The sequence below is a fragment of the Trichomonas vaginalis genome, chromosome I, assembly GCF_026262505.1.
Source record: "Trichomonas vaginalis G3 chromosome I, whole genome shotgun sequence".
NCBI lineage: Eukaryota > Parabasalia > Trichomonadida > Trichomonadidae > Trichomonas > Trichomonas vaginalis.
In genome coordinates, this window is record NC_067203.1 from 7064693 (window position 1) to 7079020 (window position 14328).

Genomic DNA, 14328 nt, shown 5'->3' on the forward strand with positions numbered 1-14328 from the left:
CTGATATGGGAGTCCAAGGCTAGCTTTTTGTTGTCTACCTAATAAAAGAGGAAGCAGCATTAGTGAGAATAATCGCAAATATTCAATTTAAATTATCTTTTTATTCTTAATTTAAAGTGACAAAAAGAATAAAAAACCTATTCTAAGGCATGTTGTTATGTAAATGAGACTAGACATCATATTTTATGTTATGAAAAAAAAATATTTAGAATTTTAGAACAAAATAAATAGAAAAAAATAGCATAACTTATGGATGTGCGTATATTAAATTTAATAAATTAAGAGAAATTATTTTTGGCGCCAAAATTATTCGTTAACTCTCAAATTTTTCTGAGTCAATAAGCCGCCAAAAAGTGTCATTTCTTTATAGGAAAGGAAACCTATTTGACGAACAATCCGGACACTAGTGCCTCAGCGAATTTCCCCAAACCCACCAATCCCCTCCCTGCTGTTGTGCACCATCGATGGAAAGTAAGTCATCAATAATCTCTTTTCCTTGGACTTGAAATGTAAATCTCGGACGAAAGTAAGTCTGACTTGAAATGTAAATCTCGGACGAATGTAAGTCTGACTTGAAATGTAAGTCTCGGACGAAAGTAAGTCTGACTTGAAATGTAAGTCTCGGACGAATGTAAGTCTGACTTGAAATGTAAGTCTCGGACGAATGTAAGTCTGACTTGAAATGTAAGTCTCGGACGAATGTAAGTCTGACTTGAAATGTAAGTCTCGGACGAATGTAAGTCTGACTTGAAATGTAAGTCTCGGACGAATGTAAGTCTGACTTGAAATGTAAGTCTCGGACGAATGTAAGTCTGACTTGAAATGTAAGTCTCGGACGAATGTAAGTCTGACTTGAAATGTAAGTCTCGGACGAATGTAAGTCTGACTTGAAATGTAAGTCTCGGACGAATGTAAGTCTGACTTGAAATGTAAGTCTCGGACGAAAGTAAGTCTGATTCTAAATATAAGTCTGATATTAAGATAAGTTTGTAACTAAAATTAAGTCTTATTCCAAAAGCAAATTTAATTGTATAATAAGTCTGGATCTAGAGTAAGCCTTAGTCTACAGCTATTCTGTGTCAAAAATAAGTCACGAACCATAGTAAGTTTCGGACTAGAGTATGTCTGTAATTCGAATCATTCATATTCTTCAATTATCCCGCCAAAAAATTATCGTCTTTTTATCATACCATAGTTTTTATCAATCTCGTTCTACTAAAAAACCTTTATATTGGTGATTTCTTTGTTAAACCCGTATTTTTTCATGTGAATCTTATTGTATAAACTCTAAAAGTTCAATTTCCGGTCGAAAAAAACTTGAAAACAATTTGTATTCGACGAGTTAAAGAGCTCGATTTATTCTAAATTTTCCAAAAAAAATTAGATTTCGTTTTTTCGCTTCAAAAAATGTTGTTTTAAGTTTTAAAATTTGTAATTCAAAATTTTTTTGGAAAAAAAAAAAAAAAAAAAAAAAAGGTAGTGAGGCTTCCAGGCACTTCGTGCCTTCTAGCCTTGAAGTTGATGAGTATAATGAAGGTCTTATATATACGGGTCTTCCAGGAGCTTTTCACAAATTATATATGTTTTCATGTTTTGTCAAGACTTCTTCGTAAATGTTTTGTCAAGACTTCTTCGTAAATGTTTTGTCAAGACTTCTTCGTAAATGTTTTGTCAAGACTTCTTCGTAAATGTTTTGTCAAGACTTCTTCGTAAATGTTTTGTCAAGACTTCTTCGTAAAATCAGACAAAAATAATGTTTAGGGTAGAAGGTTAGATATAACCTCTTTTCTAACCTCTTTTCTACCCTCTTGAATTTTCATGATTTCTTCGTCATAGGCACGGAGATAGGACGGTTATTTTACAAAACTGACAACACTTTGACCGAGTAGTTTTTTGTGCTGAACAAGAAGTGTCATATAAACATCTGTCAAAAGCCGCTTTTTAACTTTACTTAAAATGCCACGTAAGCTACGTAAGAATATACGTAAGAGGAAGAGAGCATTGAAACATCCAATAGTAAAACTGACACCACAACAACAGTTGCAACAACAAATGCTGAATGACCCCACTATGTTGCAACAAATGTCAAGCAATCCTATGCTTTTAAACCGAGTTGTTGGTGCACAGAGTGGAGGTTTAAGAGCGGCACTTTTAGCGAAAATGGCAGGCTATGGTGGAGCTGCAGACGGAACAGCCTATAACCCTCAAAGTCAAATGAATTTGAGTTCACTCAAAAATCAAATAACAGATGTCAAAAAGTCAAACATAGACATACAGAAGCAAATAAGTGAAAACGAAAAGAAACTAGAATATGACAGACACACAAAGAAACTCAATGAGTTAAACGTAGAGAAAAAGAAGAAAGAAGAACAACTGAAAGAACTAAGTACAGAGGAATATGCGAAAAAAGTGTCAGAAAAAGCAGCAGAAGTAGCAAAAATGGAACAAGATGTCATAAATTTGAAAAACCATACTACTCAATATAAAATACTGAAAGATGAAGAGATAAAACAAAAAGCCCTGAAGACATATATGGATAGCGATGAGTATAAAAAAGAAGTTGAAGCAAATGTAAAGGCAGAAAAACTTTTACAGTTGCAAAACCAAACCGTACAGTATGAAAACTTAGCACAAGAAAGTAAAAATAACGACGCAGCCATGCAAAAGGCAATGAAAAGCGCAGAATATATAAAAGCTAACAATGACTGGTTAGATGCCCAAGCCAACGCTAAAGCAGCTCAGCTTATAGGGTCAATAAGGACAAAAATACAAGCGGATGAAGACAGTTCAAATGAAGCTTTAACAAATGCTGACTTTAAGAACGCCTTCGAAGCTCTTCATAGTAAGGTGAAACAAGTGAACGACTTCTCATCTGGAAAGAAACTGAAGTCTGAAGGTTTCGACAAAGAGTTAAAAGAAGTAGCACAAAATATGACGAAAATAACAGATGCAGCAACGAGACAGGCAGTTCAAAGTGCCTATGACGCCGTTAGAGCAACTGTTGTGAAAAGTCAAGAAAAAGAGTTACAACAGACCAAAACAGACCTAGTAAATGCTTTCTTAAAAACGAAAAGTCAGGTAGGACATTACGCTGCAGATGGAACATATGTGCCAGCTGGTGGAACTTATATACCACCAAACCTCCAAGAGAAGCACCTGCACCAGGACTACCTAAAACATTTACATCGTCACATGGACACAGACACAGGCATGCACCAAAACCAACACAACAACCACCTCCACAACCAGCACAAAACCAACCACACAACCAGCACACAACCACACACAACCAACAGTTCAAAACCCTGCACAACAACAACCACAAACAGAGCAAGGACATAAAAGAAGTAGAGAACAAGGAAACCAAGAATTCTTAAAAATGCTTAAAGAAGAGTGTGGTTTCCCAGATACTGTTGACTTTAGTGACAGATATAAAGAAGCTATTGGAAAGTTCAAGGATGGAAATACTGACCCGAACCTATTTAGCTTTATGGCTCAGCACCAAAACGGATATAATCTCAAACCTGGAAAATACAAGCTCGCTAAGGGATATGATTTAATAGCATATCATCCAAATGACATGGATGAATTTACTCCGAGATATTTGATGTCAGAGCTAAATGACAATTCAACTTTCGTCATGAAACGCGTAAAAAATAGAGACGGAACGAAAGAACAAAAGCTTATGAATGCGGATGACGTAGATAGGGAAATTGTTGAAAACGGTCTCGGAATATATGAAATGCCAGCAGATGAGGTACAAGAAACTCCACAGGAAGAAGTTCAGATACAACCAGACATGGAAGAAATAGTTCAGCAACAACAGCTAGAAGAGCCTGAAGGAAACGAACAAGTCCTCCTTTGGAAACTAACTTCACAGAACTAGATGAAGATTTGGAACAGCCGAAAAATCTTGACCCTCAACAAGAGTATGCGGAGAATATGGAATATTTCCAAGAGTCTAAAAAAAATTCGGCTGACATAGTAGAAGAATATCGAAAAATGTTTGCCGACATACAAAAGACTCCAACACCAGATGAAAATATTCAGCATAGAATGGAAGAACTGAAAAAAATGTACACAAATACAACAACCCTTTTTACTTACGAGCATTTAACGTTCAATCTTCGGATGAACTCGGTGAAATAAAAGGTTAAATTTCAAGAAAACATATAGAAATGAAACATTGTTTAAAGTTCATTCAGAACCTAACCAAGATGGAAACAAACCTACTTTTGTTTCTGCAGACGATGGAACTACAATGAGATGGGGTCATAAAGCTAATCCGGATAGGTGGTTCATAAACTTACAACCACAATTCCAAGAAGTTGTAGACGCAATGGAAGTCAATGGTGAACCAGATATAGCTGGTATTTTCAGCGCGGCTTTAATGCCATTGAAAGATATGAAACATGCAGATATTTTGGACCAGTATGAAATGAACATGGCTGATGGAAATATAACACCTGACGTTCTAGAACATTTATCTCAAAGAACTACACAGAACCATAGAGATGGTATATTTGGTGAAGAGTTTTAGAAAGAAAGTTAGGGAGAGAAGGAAGAGAACCTATTGTACATGACCTTGCAAACGAAAGTTTACAAAATGTCATAAAAACTTACTTTGCAGACATGAACGAGAAGGGATGAATATTTAAGAAAACTCAAATGGACAGTACCAAATGAAATGTTAGTATTGAAAAATGTTCCTTGACAAAATAAAACCAACTACAGAAATAAACGACGCAAGACTGAAAGATTGGGTAAAAGCTTTCCCATTCACAAAAGATATAGTTGGTAACATGGAAAGAAAACCAGAATGGCTACAAAAACATATATTTGGAAACGAGCATATTCCATATGGACAGGCACTGTTTGAAGAGCTTGAACCGGAAACTCAGGAAAGAGTCATGCAAACAATACGCGAAGACTCAAATACAGACTATGACAAACTCTTTCTAGGATATAGGTTACCTGAGATGGGCGACCAGAGCCAAAAGGCAAAAAGGACATGGGAAATTTGCAACATACTAGATGAACATAATGCAAAGATGCAACAACTTCAAGCAGAGGGCAATGAAGGAAAAAGAAGAGTTAAAAACTCAGTCAGGAAGAAAGTAAAGCTTGGTCCAGTGGGTTCTATTATGACATATAAATCCAACTATTCTATATTTTTACTCATATGAAATGTACGCCGCTCAGAATATAACGCCAACAGTTTTGGATGCTATGAATGGAAATGTTTCCGAATGGTATAACGAATGCGACAATGCCATTAGAAGGTCAGAAATAGTTCCTGGAACTTACGAATATACAACTGCTGTTTCTTATGGAAACGTAGGTGAGTTTGGAGAAGGTTCTTCAACAACAGTAGATATTGCTTGCGACAGGTTTCATATAATTTCTATTGACAACTCTTTCTTATACGTGGAACAAGACATTGAAATAAAACCTTCTGCCAAGTTGTCTGACAAGAAAGGTTGCAATGGAATTTTCTATGTCGGATACCAATATGCTCCAGAAGTTTTCATGGGATATAAGATATATTCTAACTCTGACTTAGTTCAAACAGTAACATGGGCAAACTATGAATGGTTCGCTTTGAGAAACTCAGTACAACCACAAGCTAGAGAACAAACAGACCAGTATGCAACTATTGAGAAAATAAGAAGACTTGACCCTAACGTTCCAGGAGTTTATGTTAACCTTTCTGGACAAACTGCAGCAGCAGTAACCAAAGTAAAACTGAAACTTAGAGTTCCTTTGTCATCTTTCCTCATCTTCAGGTTTTTAAGATACTTGCCAAACTGGGCAGGAAAAATTTCTATCGAACTTACTCCAAGCAAAAATAACTTAGTCATTGCACCAACACAAGACCCATTCACTCTTACAGACGTAGGGCAAATCAAACGTCATTCGCCGACTTTTGCAAACAAAGTTGACTTAGACTTTGGTTTCTCAAACCTCAACACTGAAGTAAACTATTATTTCAATGCTGCTGGAACTGCTTGGGACCCAGTTAAGTTCACATGCGAAAAGTTTGAATGCAAGAGAATAGAAAGCAGACTTGCAGTCTATATGTTGGACCCAGATATTTCAAATGCTTTAGCTGCCAAATATATTGCAGTTCCACTTATGTTCCCTATACACCAAATATCTGTCAAAGACTTTGCAGGTGAAGTTGGAAACCAAAGTGCTGACCCAGGTGCAAGAACAGATATTGCTTAACAACTGCAATGAAACATGCAGATACTATGTTTGTACTGTTCAGACGAACTATAAATGACTATTCTTGTTCTACAACCCTGGTATTAAATACCATATAAACATAGATGGCAAATACTATCCAAGAGAAGAATATTCTACAGTTGAGGATATGAGGTCATACAACTTGACATTAGATGCTATGAACTTTAACAACAACTTCACAACAACCATTAACCCTGAAATGCAAAGTTCTATTATGCCATATGTGAAAGTATGGACTCATACAGGAGGTCAAAAAACTCAATATACAAATGGAGACCGTTCAAACTTTTGGCTTGGCATTCCATTTGCTGACTCAGAAGACTTTATGGGTGGTATTTCAACTGTTGGTACAGTTCAAATACAATATACTGGTGACAGAGACGGTCCAGATGAATTGAGAGCAAAGAAGTTTACAAAACCAATAGCACTTTTCACGGAAGATGCTCTTTTGAAGATTCGTTCGATGAAACCTGCTGGGGCTCCTCAGATTGGTAAACGAGCTTCCATCGAGCAGATTTTGGCAGCAGGTCAGTAAGTTGTTCTTGAACTGACTTCTCTCCGTCAAATATTGACAGTACGCCAGTTTTGACATAATATTGTATTAAAACTTACCTTTAGAAATATCGGTCAGTTTTGTTGTTATATTTTTGTCTGCTTCAAGAACTTTCACCATTTCAGTTATACCAACTTTCTTTGCTTTATGAAAATATTTTGGTTCAGCAAAGACTGCTATTCTATAACATTTTCCATTGTTTGTGTAAAGAACTATTCTGTCAATGATTGTATTGTTTGTGTGTATAAACTTTGTTTTGCTTCAATTCGAAGAGATACTCAAATACGTCCATCTTTTTATTCTAAGTAAAATGTCATTTCCGAAAAATAGAAGCGTAAGTGTTTCAAAAGGTTTAATGGCGGTGGCAGATGTGAAGTTAAATTCACCAACTCAAACAAACAGTCAAAGTGTTGTTGTCAATGTCAAAGAAAGAGATGTTGAAGTGGGGAAACCATACGAAGACGAAGATGGTATAACAATAGTTCCTGTAAAAGAACAACCAACATACCCTGAAGTTAGCAGAGACTTAAGTTCTGTTGCAGATATTCGAAACGACTACCAACAACTTAAAGACAAACTTAAAACTCAGGAGAAGATTTGTCAAGCTTTGGGTATAATGTTAAACTTGGTCGAGCACAACCCTGTAAAAGTGAACTCATATGTCATCGCACCTCATGAAATTTTGAAAGAACTATTGAAACTTTTGACAGAGGCAGACGATATAAACATCAAAGAAATAGAACCCGACATTGCTTGCTGTGGTGTTTCATATAATGTCATTGACAAGATATACGTTATGAAAGGAGGTGAAACGTTGAACTTAAAATATAGTTTCCCAGACGTCATAAAAATATTTGACGACCACAACATTTCATTAAAATTTAGTTGCTAAGTAAATGGCAGAAGACATAGTGGTTTATACTATTACGACTAAAAACCCTGAGTCATATAATTCTATAACAACAAACTTACAAAGTCCTCAAGGACGATATTGTAAACTGACCTTAAACACGATGACGACTAAAGCCTGTTTTGCTCTTTTGACACCAGAAGACTTTGTTGTTGTGAATGGTAAAAAATACTTCTTTGAAGATACTTACTCAGATATACCACCAACAGGTTTTGTTGACTTATTTAATACTTTAAGGACGGATGTAACATGTGCTGCAACTAGAGCAGGTTTCATTATGTTTGGATGTCCGACTGAGTTTAGTATAAACGATATGAGCTATAATACAAAACTTATATCTGGTTTTTACTACCAACAGTTTCCTATAACAGGAAAAGGTGTCATACAAGGAATGTCTGTTCCATTGACTTTAAGTACACCTATTTTATATATTGTTTCAAACTTAGGTTCAAAGTGCTATTCGAATGTCGACAGAAACTACTATGACCAAAAGATACTCATGCGTATAAACAACACTTTCTCTGCTGGTTTGCCTATTGTTCATTCGAATGCAGAGTTTTCAGCTTTAGTAAACTCAAACACTTTAGCAAACATAAACTTAACCTTAGTTGACGCAAACTTTGTTCCTGTAAAACTTTTATGTCCTATGTATTTGTCAATGACGGCAGAAAGTTTCGAATTGGAAGATGCAACTGGTGAAAGTATTGTATTACAAGAACAACTTCAACAACAAATAGCTCAAGAACAACAAATGCAACAAATGCTCAAGAACAACAAAGTCAAGAATAAAAAAAATATTTTTTTTTATTTTTATAAAAATGTACAGAATAGATGTTTCAGATTTTTATGACTTCCAAGCGTTCAGAAATATGTGTCCATTTCGAGACTATAACAAAGCAGTCGAGAATTTGAAACGTTTAGTCATTTATGTCGACTCTGCCCCAGAATGTTATGTCATGAAAGAATGGGATGTTGTCTTTAACAAACCAAGAGCGACAATAGTTTCAGAACAAGAATGTAGACAGAAACTTAAGAAAATAAAAGTCGTACAAGTTGGCATGAAGATGTTAGATGCTTGGGATATCTTATTGTCAAAGTTAGAAGATTTTTCAGTTCGTGGTATAAAGTTCTATACACCTTCTCCAAACTTCTATTCTATCTTCACTGGATATAAATACGAACAAGTAGAATGGAAAGAAAATATTATAGAAGCTTGGTTAGACCATGTCAAAGAAATTATATGCAATGGAAACGAAAGAGTCTATGAGTATATCTTATGTTGGTTTGCAAACATCTTACAACATCCAAGTGCTAAAAATGAAACTGCTCTCATTATAATTGGAAAACAAGGAACTGGTAAGAATACTTTCTTTACAGATATTTTGTGCAAACTGTTAGAGGGCTATTCGAATCCGAATATGACAAACTTAGAAAACATCTGCGGTAAATTTAACTCTTCAATAGAGAATATGAAACTTATAGTATGTAACGAACTTCAAAGTATAGATACAACAAAAGTTTTGAACTCAGATGCTTTGAAGAGTCTTATAACAGACAAAGTTGGAGTTGTTGAAAGAAAATATAAAGACCAAAGAGTTTGTGAAAATGTTGCAAATTTCATCATGGTTTCAAACAATGCCGTTCCGATGAAGTTAGAAAGTTCTGACAGAAGATATGTAGTTGTCAGAACGTCAGAAGCTCATATGCAAGATACAGAATATTTTGACGACTTAGCAGAAACTTTGACACCTAACTTTTACAACCACTTGTTCTCATATTTCATGACATTAGATATTTCTAAGTTCAATCCAAGACAAATTCCACATACCGAAGAAAGACAAACATTGTTAGAAGCAAACAAGAGTATTTATGAACTGTTTATAGATGAGACTAACTTTGAGTGTTTAGATGAAAGGTCATTGTACGATGAATATAAACAGTATTGTCAAGAATATGGTTATATGGCAGCTTCTAAACGAACATTCTTGGCAAATGTCAAAAATCTTTTAGATGTTCAGAATGGCGTATATACAAAGAAAAATTTTTCTGAGTAAATTTAAAAAAAACATTTTTTTATCCGATAGAAAAGATGACGAAATATATTTCAGTCAACAAGTACATGACAGGACTTAAAGAAGAACTAGACCCATTCGCTTATTTGAATGTTTACTTCTACCATTTTGAAAAGTCTTCATTCAGCAAAGTTTGGAACATCGAACCAGTTAAGTTTGCTATTGTGACTAAAAATGGTGCGAAATTTGAAGACTTAGACATAGAAGGTTTGTTAGCAGTCAAAGAAAATTTTGACAGAAGGTTTTCAAACCTTAAAGAAGGCAAAGCATACAAACTTGTTATACCTTATGAACCAAAGAAAGCAGACGACTATGAATATTATGAGTCTAAGATAGTTGAAGTTCAAGGTAAATTGGGTAAAAAGATTTTAGAGTCTAAACCAGTGTTTGCTCCTAAAGAGGAAGAGAACATTGACATTGACCCAGAAATGTTCTAAAAATAAAATTTTATTTTTACATGTCAAATTTCTTTTTCTCTGGAACTGGTTCAGGTTCTTTCTTCTCTTCTACTTTCTTTTCTTTCTTTTCTTTCTTTTCTCTCTTCTTCTTCTTTTCTGGTGGAGTTATGTCAAATTTCTCAGAACCATATTTATGTAAAAGTTCTTTGTCCTTTAATAGCTCTTCTATTCTGTTTTCTATTTCATCTTCAAGAACAGCGCATGTGCCTTCTTTGCATTCTAAGAACTTTTGTTGGACTTCATCTTTCCAATCGGCGTCATCTCTGTCAACAAGTCTGTCATTGACAAATTTTAAGACTGCTCTTTGTAATGTTTTATGGTTCTTGTCATATTCCCAGAAACAGAACTTTAGAACAAATTCACCTTTCTTGTTTACACTATGTAGATTTTATGGTCGACAGATGTTTTGCTGTCGAAAAGTTTGTCTCGAATATAGATAGCGAAATCGCTAGACATTTTCAAAAAGATAAAAATTTTAATTTTTCTAAAAATATGTTAGAAAAAAAGTTTGCTGACATTGACAAAAAATTTGAGAATGTTTTAAACAAGAACAAGAGGAAGTTGGAAAATGCTCAGATAAAACCCATACATGACAAGTTCTTATTTGCTCAGAATGGTATAACAGGTCTAATCGCACCACCTGGGTCGGGTAAGACTTTCACTTATCTTAAAATGGCTGCACAACAACAAGAACTAGATGAGAAGAACCCATTCTATGAGTTAGTTGTTATTTGTAGTACTTCTGGTCAATTTGACCAAACCGTCAATTCGTTCAAAGATATTATAAAAAAGTCTAAGTTAGTATCTATAAAAGACTCTGAGTTGTTAGATTGGATAAAGAAGTACCAAAGAAGAGTTTTGAAGTACAATGCTATAAATGAGTATATAAATTCGAAGTTTAAAGACCCAAATGAGGAAATGCAGAGAATATTAGAGAAGAAACACTTCAGAAACAAACAGAAAGAGATAGAATACATTTCGAAGAAATTGCAATCTTACGATTGGAAGACTTACCCTCATAGATGTCTTCTTATTTAGATGACTTTGCTTCTCATCCTTTGTTAAAGAACAGAGAACAAGATATGTGTCGAATTCTTAAGAAGCTCAGACACTTTAACATCTCAGTTGTCATTTGTGTACAGACAGCAAAGAGTTTAAGTAAGGATGTAAAGAGAATACTTACTGACATTGTACTTTTCCCTGGATTGTCCGAAGACGATTTCATGGAACTTATGAAAGAGTCCATGGCAGGTAAGTTTGACAGACATGAACTATGGGAGAAGTACAAAGTCATACAAGACCCTCATACTTCTTTCAGAATTCATATCTACGCAAACAAAGTTCAAATTGTAAAAAGTCAAGCTTGAAAAATAAAGAGTGCATCTACCCTACTTGTTTGAAGTTGTCAAAATACTCTCTTATTTTTTACGATTTTCATGAGTTTTGGCTACCCCTGTAAAAGTCGGTCTAGAGAAATTTCATGAAATTTGGTCATTTTTTTCAGCAAAAATATATTTTAGGGTAGAAGGTTAGATCTAACCTGTTTTCTAACCTCTTTTCTACCCCATATGTCCTTACTGAAAAAGTACGTGTTCCATATGTCATTTTACTCAGAATTTTACTCAGAATTCAATAAAAATATATTTTAGGGTAGATGGTTAGATCTAACCTGTTTTCTAACCTCTTTTCTACCCCAGTTATTTTATAAGCGTTTTACATGGTAAACATTGTGAATTCGTGAAATTCTAAACAATTTCGTAGCTTCTATTTCTTCTGTCAGTATGTCAAAAGTTTTCACAATGCCGAATGTTTCTTTATATTTCTTCTTGACATCAGATAGAAGGAAATCGTCAGCTGTTGGATAGTTTTTGTTTAGAAATGTCAACATGTCCATTTTATCTTCTGCTGGTTTCTCTGCTTCTTCCTTTAAATCAGCATAGTCGTTTCGCATTCTTTCTATCTCTTTGACGGAGTAGTTATATTTCCTCATTGCTGCTTTACATTTTGAACATTGTGGGTTCATTTTAGCATTGTACATTGAAATTTGACCTGCTAAAACAACTAAGGCGTCAATGGTTTTCTTTAACTCAAAAGTTGCTGGTTTTATCTGTTCGTTCCATACTTTACCTCTTTTATCTTTATCTCTTATCTGCCATACACATTTTGCAACTAACGAAACAAAGTTGTCGTAGGTCTTAAATTCTTCAGATTTGTATATGTCAGAGATGTTCTTATATAACATATCGCAATCTTTGTCCATGACTTTGTGGTTGCAATGAAATCCAAGAAACTCATAGTTAACCTTACGTATGAACTTCTTTATTTCTACTGAGTCAGTTGCTTTGACTTCTATTTCATCGAATTCTGGAATAGTAAGCTTTTGTTGTTGTATTTCAGGAAGTTTAGGTAGATGGTCAATAATATCCTGCATTTCATAAAGATATTCTTCATCTGTTTCATCTTTTGCACTACAGTTTAGATCTCCTTGGAGAAGTTCCTGCTTTATCTTCTGGATTTCTTTTCGAAAGTATATGAAGAAGGAATGAAGCTTTTCATCTCTACTAACATTGAAGTTGGGTTCATGACTAACGAGTTTGGTGCTGTTGTTGCTAACATGTTCTTACAATAAAAATAAAAAAATATTTTTTTAAAAAAACCAACTTTATTTTTTATTTCGGGAAAACTCATGACAAATTCAAGAGGGTAGAAAAGAGGTTAGAAAACAGGTTATATCTAACCTTCTACCCTAAACATTATTTTTGCCGAATTCTGTATAAAATTCATGACAAATTCAAGAGGGTAGAAAAGAGGTTAGAAAACAGGTTAGATCTAACCTTCTACCCTAAAATATATTTTTGGGTGTAAAATTCAAATTGTAAAAAGTCAAGCTTGAAAAATCTAAGTGTTTAGTCTTAGTAAGATGGTAGCTTCTTAAAGCATATGCCGTCCTTGAGTTTTATGTACGTGAAGAGAAGTACAATGAATTCAATTACGAGTACAATTGCAATGACAACTAAGGCAACTATTTTTGTCTTTTGCCAGCAAGGTACTTCTTCTCTTCCAATGGTTCGGCAGAACTATACTCACTCATGAGAAATGCCAAAACGGTTTAATAGAAAAAGTGTTATTTTTTCATGTCCGAAGACTCGAAGGTGCAACACTTCCAAAATACCGACGAACTCAGAAGAGCAGCATGGCAGTATGTTCTTGACAACTTCTTTGAGTTCTCCAGGCACACCTTGGAAAATGCTGAAGAACTCCGACACAGAGAATTTGGAGAAATTGCACTCCAATACTACCTTGACAAACAAAGGGTAAACAAAGGGTAAAATAAGACTAAAAACTTAACGTTTAAAAAGTGACATTTTTAATGAGCTCCGAGTCACCGAGAAAACTTGGTCAGATGTTAGCAGCTTACTTCCCTGAGGAAGATGGAAGCGTTACATACGTAAGGTTCAAAAACAACGAACCTGGAATTGCGTACCAAATTCGCAATTACATGACCATGGAAGAGTACGAAAGGTTTCTACAAGAGAAACCAGCTCTAAACAACTCAGAAAAGAAAGAGTAAAAAGTTTAACTCGTAATTGTTTATTTTTTTACTTGTATGGGCAAGCTGCAAGAATGAAGTCGACTATCTCAGTCTTTGTCTTGACCAGTTGGACTGCTCTTGCGAGTACGTCTGTTTTGCGGTCTCCAGCTGGTGTCTGACCTTCGTAATTGCGCATGTTCTTGAGAGCTCCAACTGTAAATGGTTGTAGGATGAAGAGTCTCTCAGACTGCTTGAGGTAGTCTTCACGGTCACGAACCGAATCTGTGGTACGAGTCGAATCGGTCGATTAGGGAAGAGACTGAAAGCCTGTCATCTTCCATAGGGGCTGTGGCATAATCTTTGCGTAAACGGTTCAGACCTTCCGAACTCTTGGTCTCTCTTGATTGAGATTGGAATTGGAATTGCTGGGGTGGAGCTTGCTGGAACATCCAAGGGTTGGGGAAGTAAGGCATAGGCTGAGGAGGGTAGTTCGGGAAGCCTTGTAGTGGAAATTGGTAGTAACCTTGAGGTGGAAATTGGTAGTAAATCGGAGG

General features: G+C 35.2%; 8 protein-coding genes and 3 pseudogenes across 11 annotated transcripts, besides 1 other annotated feature; 8 read left to right on the forward strand and 3 right to left on the reverse strand.

Annotated features, from left to right (window-relative positions):
- The first annotated feature begins 1451 nt into the window (after positions 1 to 1451).
- Positions 1452 to 14328: part of a mobile genetic element that runs on past the window's edge.
- TVAGG3_0943890 lies at positions 1957 to 3471 on the forward strand (annotated as a pseudogene). Its single transcript has one exon. A coding segment is annotated over exon 1 (1515 nt).
- On the forward strand, positions 3491 to 4437 carry TVAGG3_0943900 (annotated as a pseudogene). The gene has a single exon. A coding segment is annotated over exon 1 (947 nt).
- Positions 7158 to 7694, forward strand: TVAGG3_0943910 (protein of unknown function, DUF4106 family; the record flags this gene model as incomplete). The annotated part of the gene is made up of 1 exon (XM_051253025.1): positions 7158 to 7694. The coding sequence occupies one exon, from the start codon at positions 7158 to 7160 to the stop codon at positions 7692 to 7694; it is 537 nt and encodes a 178-aa protein (XP_051078599.1).
- Positions 7816 to 8501, forward strand: TVAGG3_0943920 (uncharacterized protein; the record flags this gene model as incomplete). The annotated part of the gene is made up of 1 exon (XM_051253026.1): positions 7816 to 8501. A coding segment is annotated over one exon (686 nt), but the record flags the coding sequence as incomplete, so codon positions are not given.
- TVAGG3_0943930 (uncharacterized protein) lies at positions 8771 to 9766 on the forward strand (the record flags this gene model as incomplete). The annotated part of the gene is made up of 1 exon (XM_051253027.1): positions 8771 to 9766. One exon carries the CDS (start codon positions 8771 to 8773, stop codon positions 9764 to 9766), a length of 996 nt encoding a protein of 331 aa, XP_051078601.1.
- TVAGG3_0943940 (protein of unknown function, DUF4108 family) lies at positions 9802 to 10221 on the forward strand (the record flags this gene model as incomplete). The annotated part of the gene is made up of 1 exon (XM_051253028.1): positions 9802 to 10221. The coding sequence occupies one exon, from the start codon at positions 9802 to 9804 to the stop codon at positions 10219 to 10221; it is 420 nt and encodes a 139-aa protein (XP_051078602.1).
- TVAGG3_0943950 (uncharacterized protein) lies at positions 10238 to 10564 on the reverse strand (the record flags this gene model as incomplete). Its single annotated transcript, XM_051253029.1, has 1 exon — positions 10238 to 10564. A coding segment is annotated over one exon (327 nt), but the record flags the coding sequence as incomplete, so codon positions are not given.
- Positions 11203 to 11609, forward strand: TVAGG3_0943960 (annotated as a pseudogene). Its single transcript has one exon. A coding segment is annotated over exon 1 (407 nt).
- On the reverse strand, positions 11945 to 12502 carry TVAGG3_0943970 (organellar and viral DNA polymerase type B; the record flags this gene model as incomplete). The annotated part of the gene is made up of 1 exon (XM_051253030.1): positions 11945 to 12502. The coding sequence occupies one exon, from the start codon at positions 12500 to 12502 to the stop codon at positions 11945 to 11947; it is 558 nt and encodes a 185-aa protein (XP_051078604.1).
- On the forward strand, positions 13613 to 13813 carry TVAGG3_0943980 (uncharacterized protein; the record flags this gene model as incomplete). Its single annotated transcript, XM_051253031.1, has 1 exon — positions 13613 to 13813. The coding sequence occupies one exon, from the start codon at positions 13613 to 13615 to the stop codon at positions 13811 to 13813; it is 201 nt and encodes a 66-aa protein (XP_051078605.1).
- On the reverse strand, positions 13842 to 14060 carry TVAGG3_0943990 (uncharacterized protein; the record flags this gene model as incomplete). Its single annotated transcript, XM_051253032.1, has 1 exon — positions 13842 to 14060. A coding segment is annotated over one exon (219 nt), but the record flags the coding sequence as incomplete, so codon positions are not given.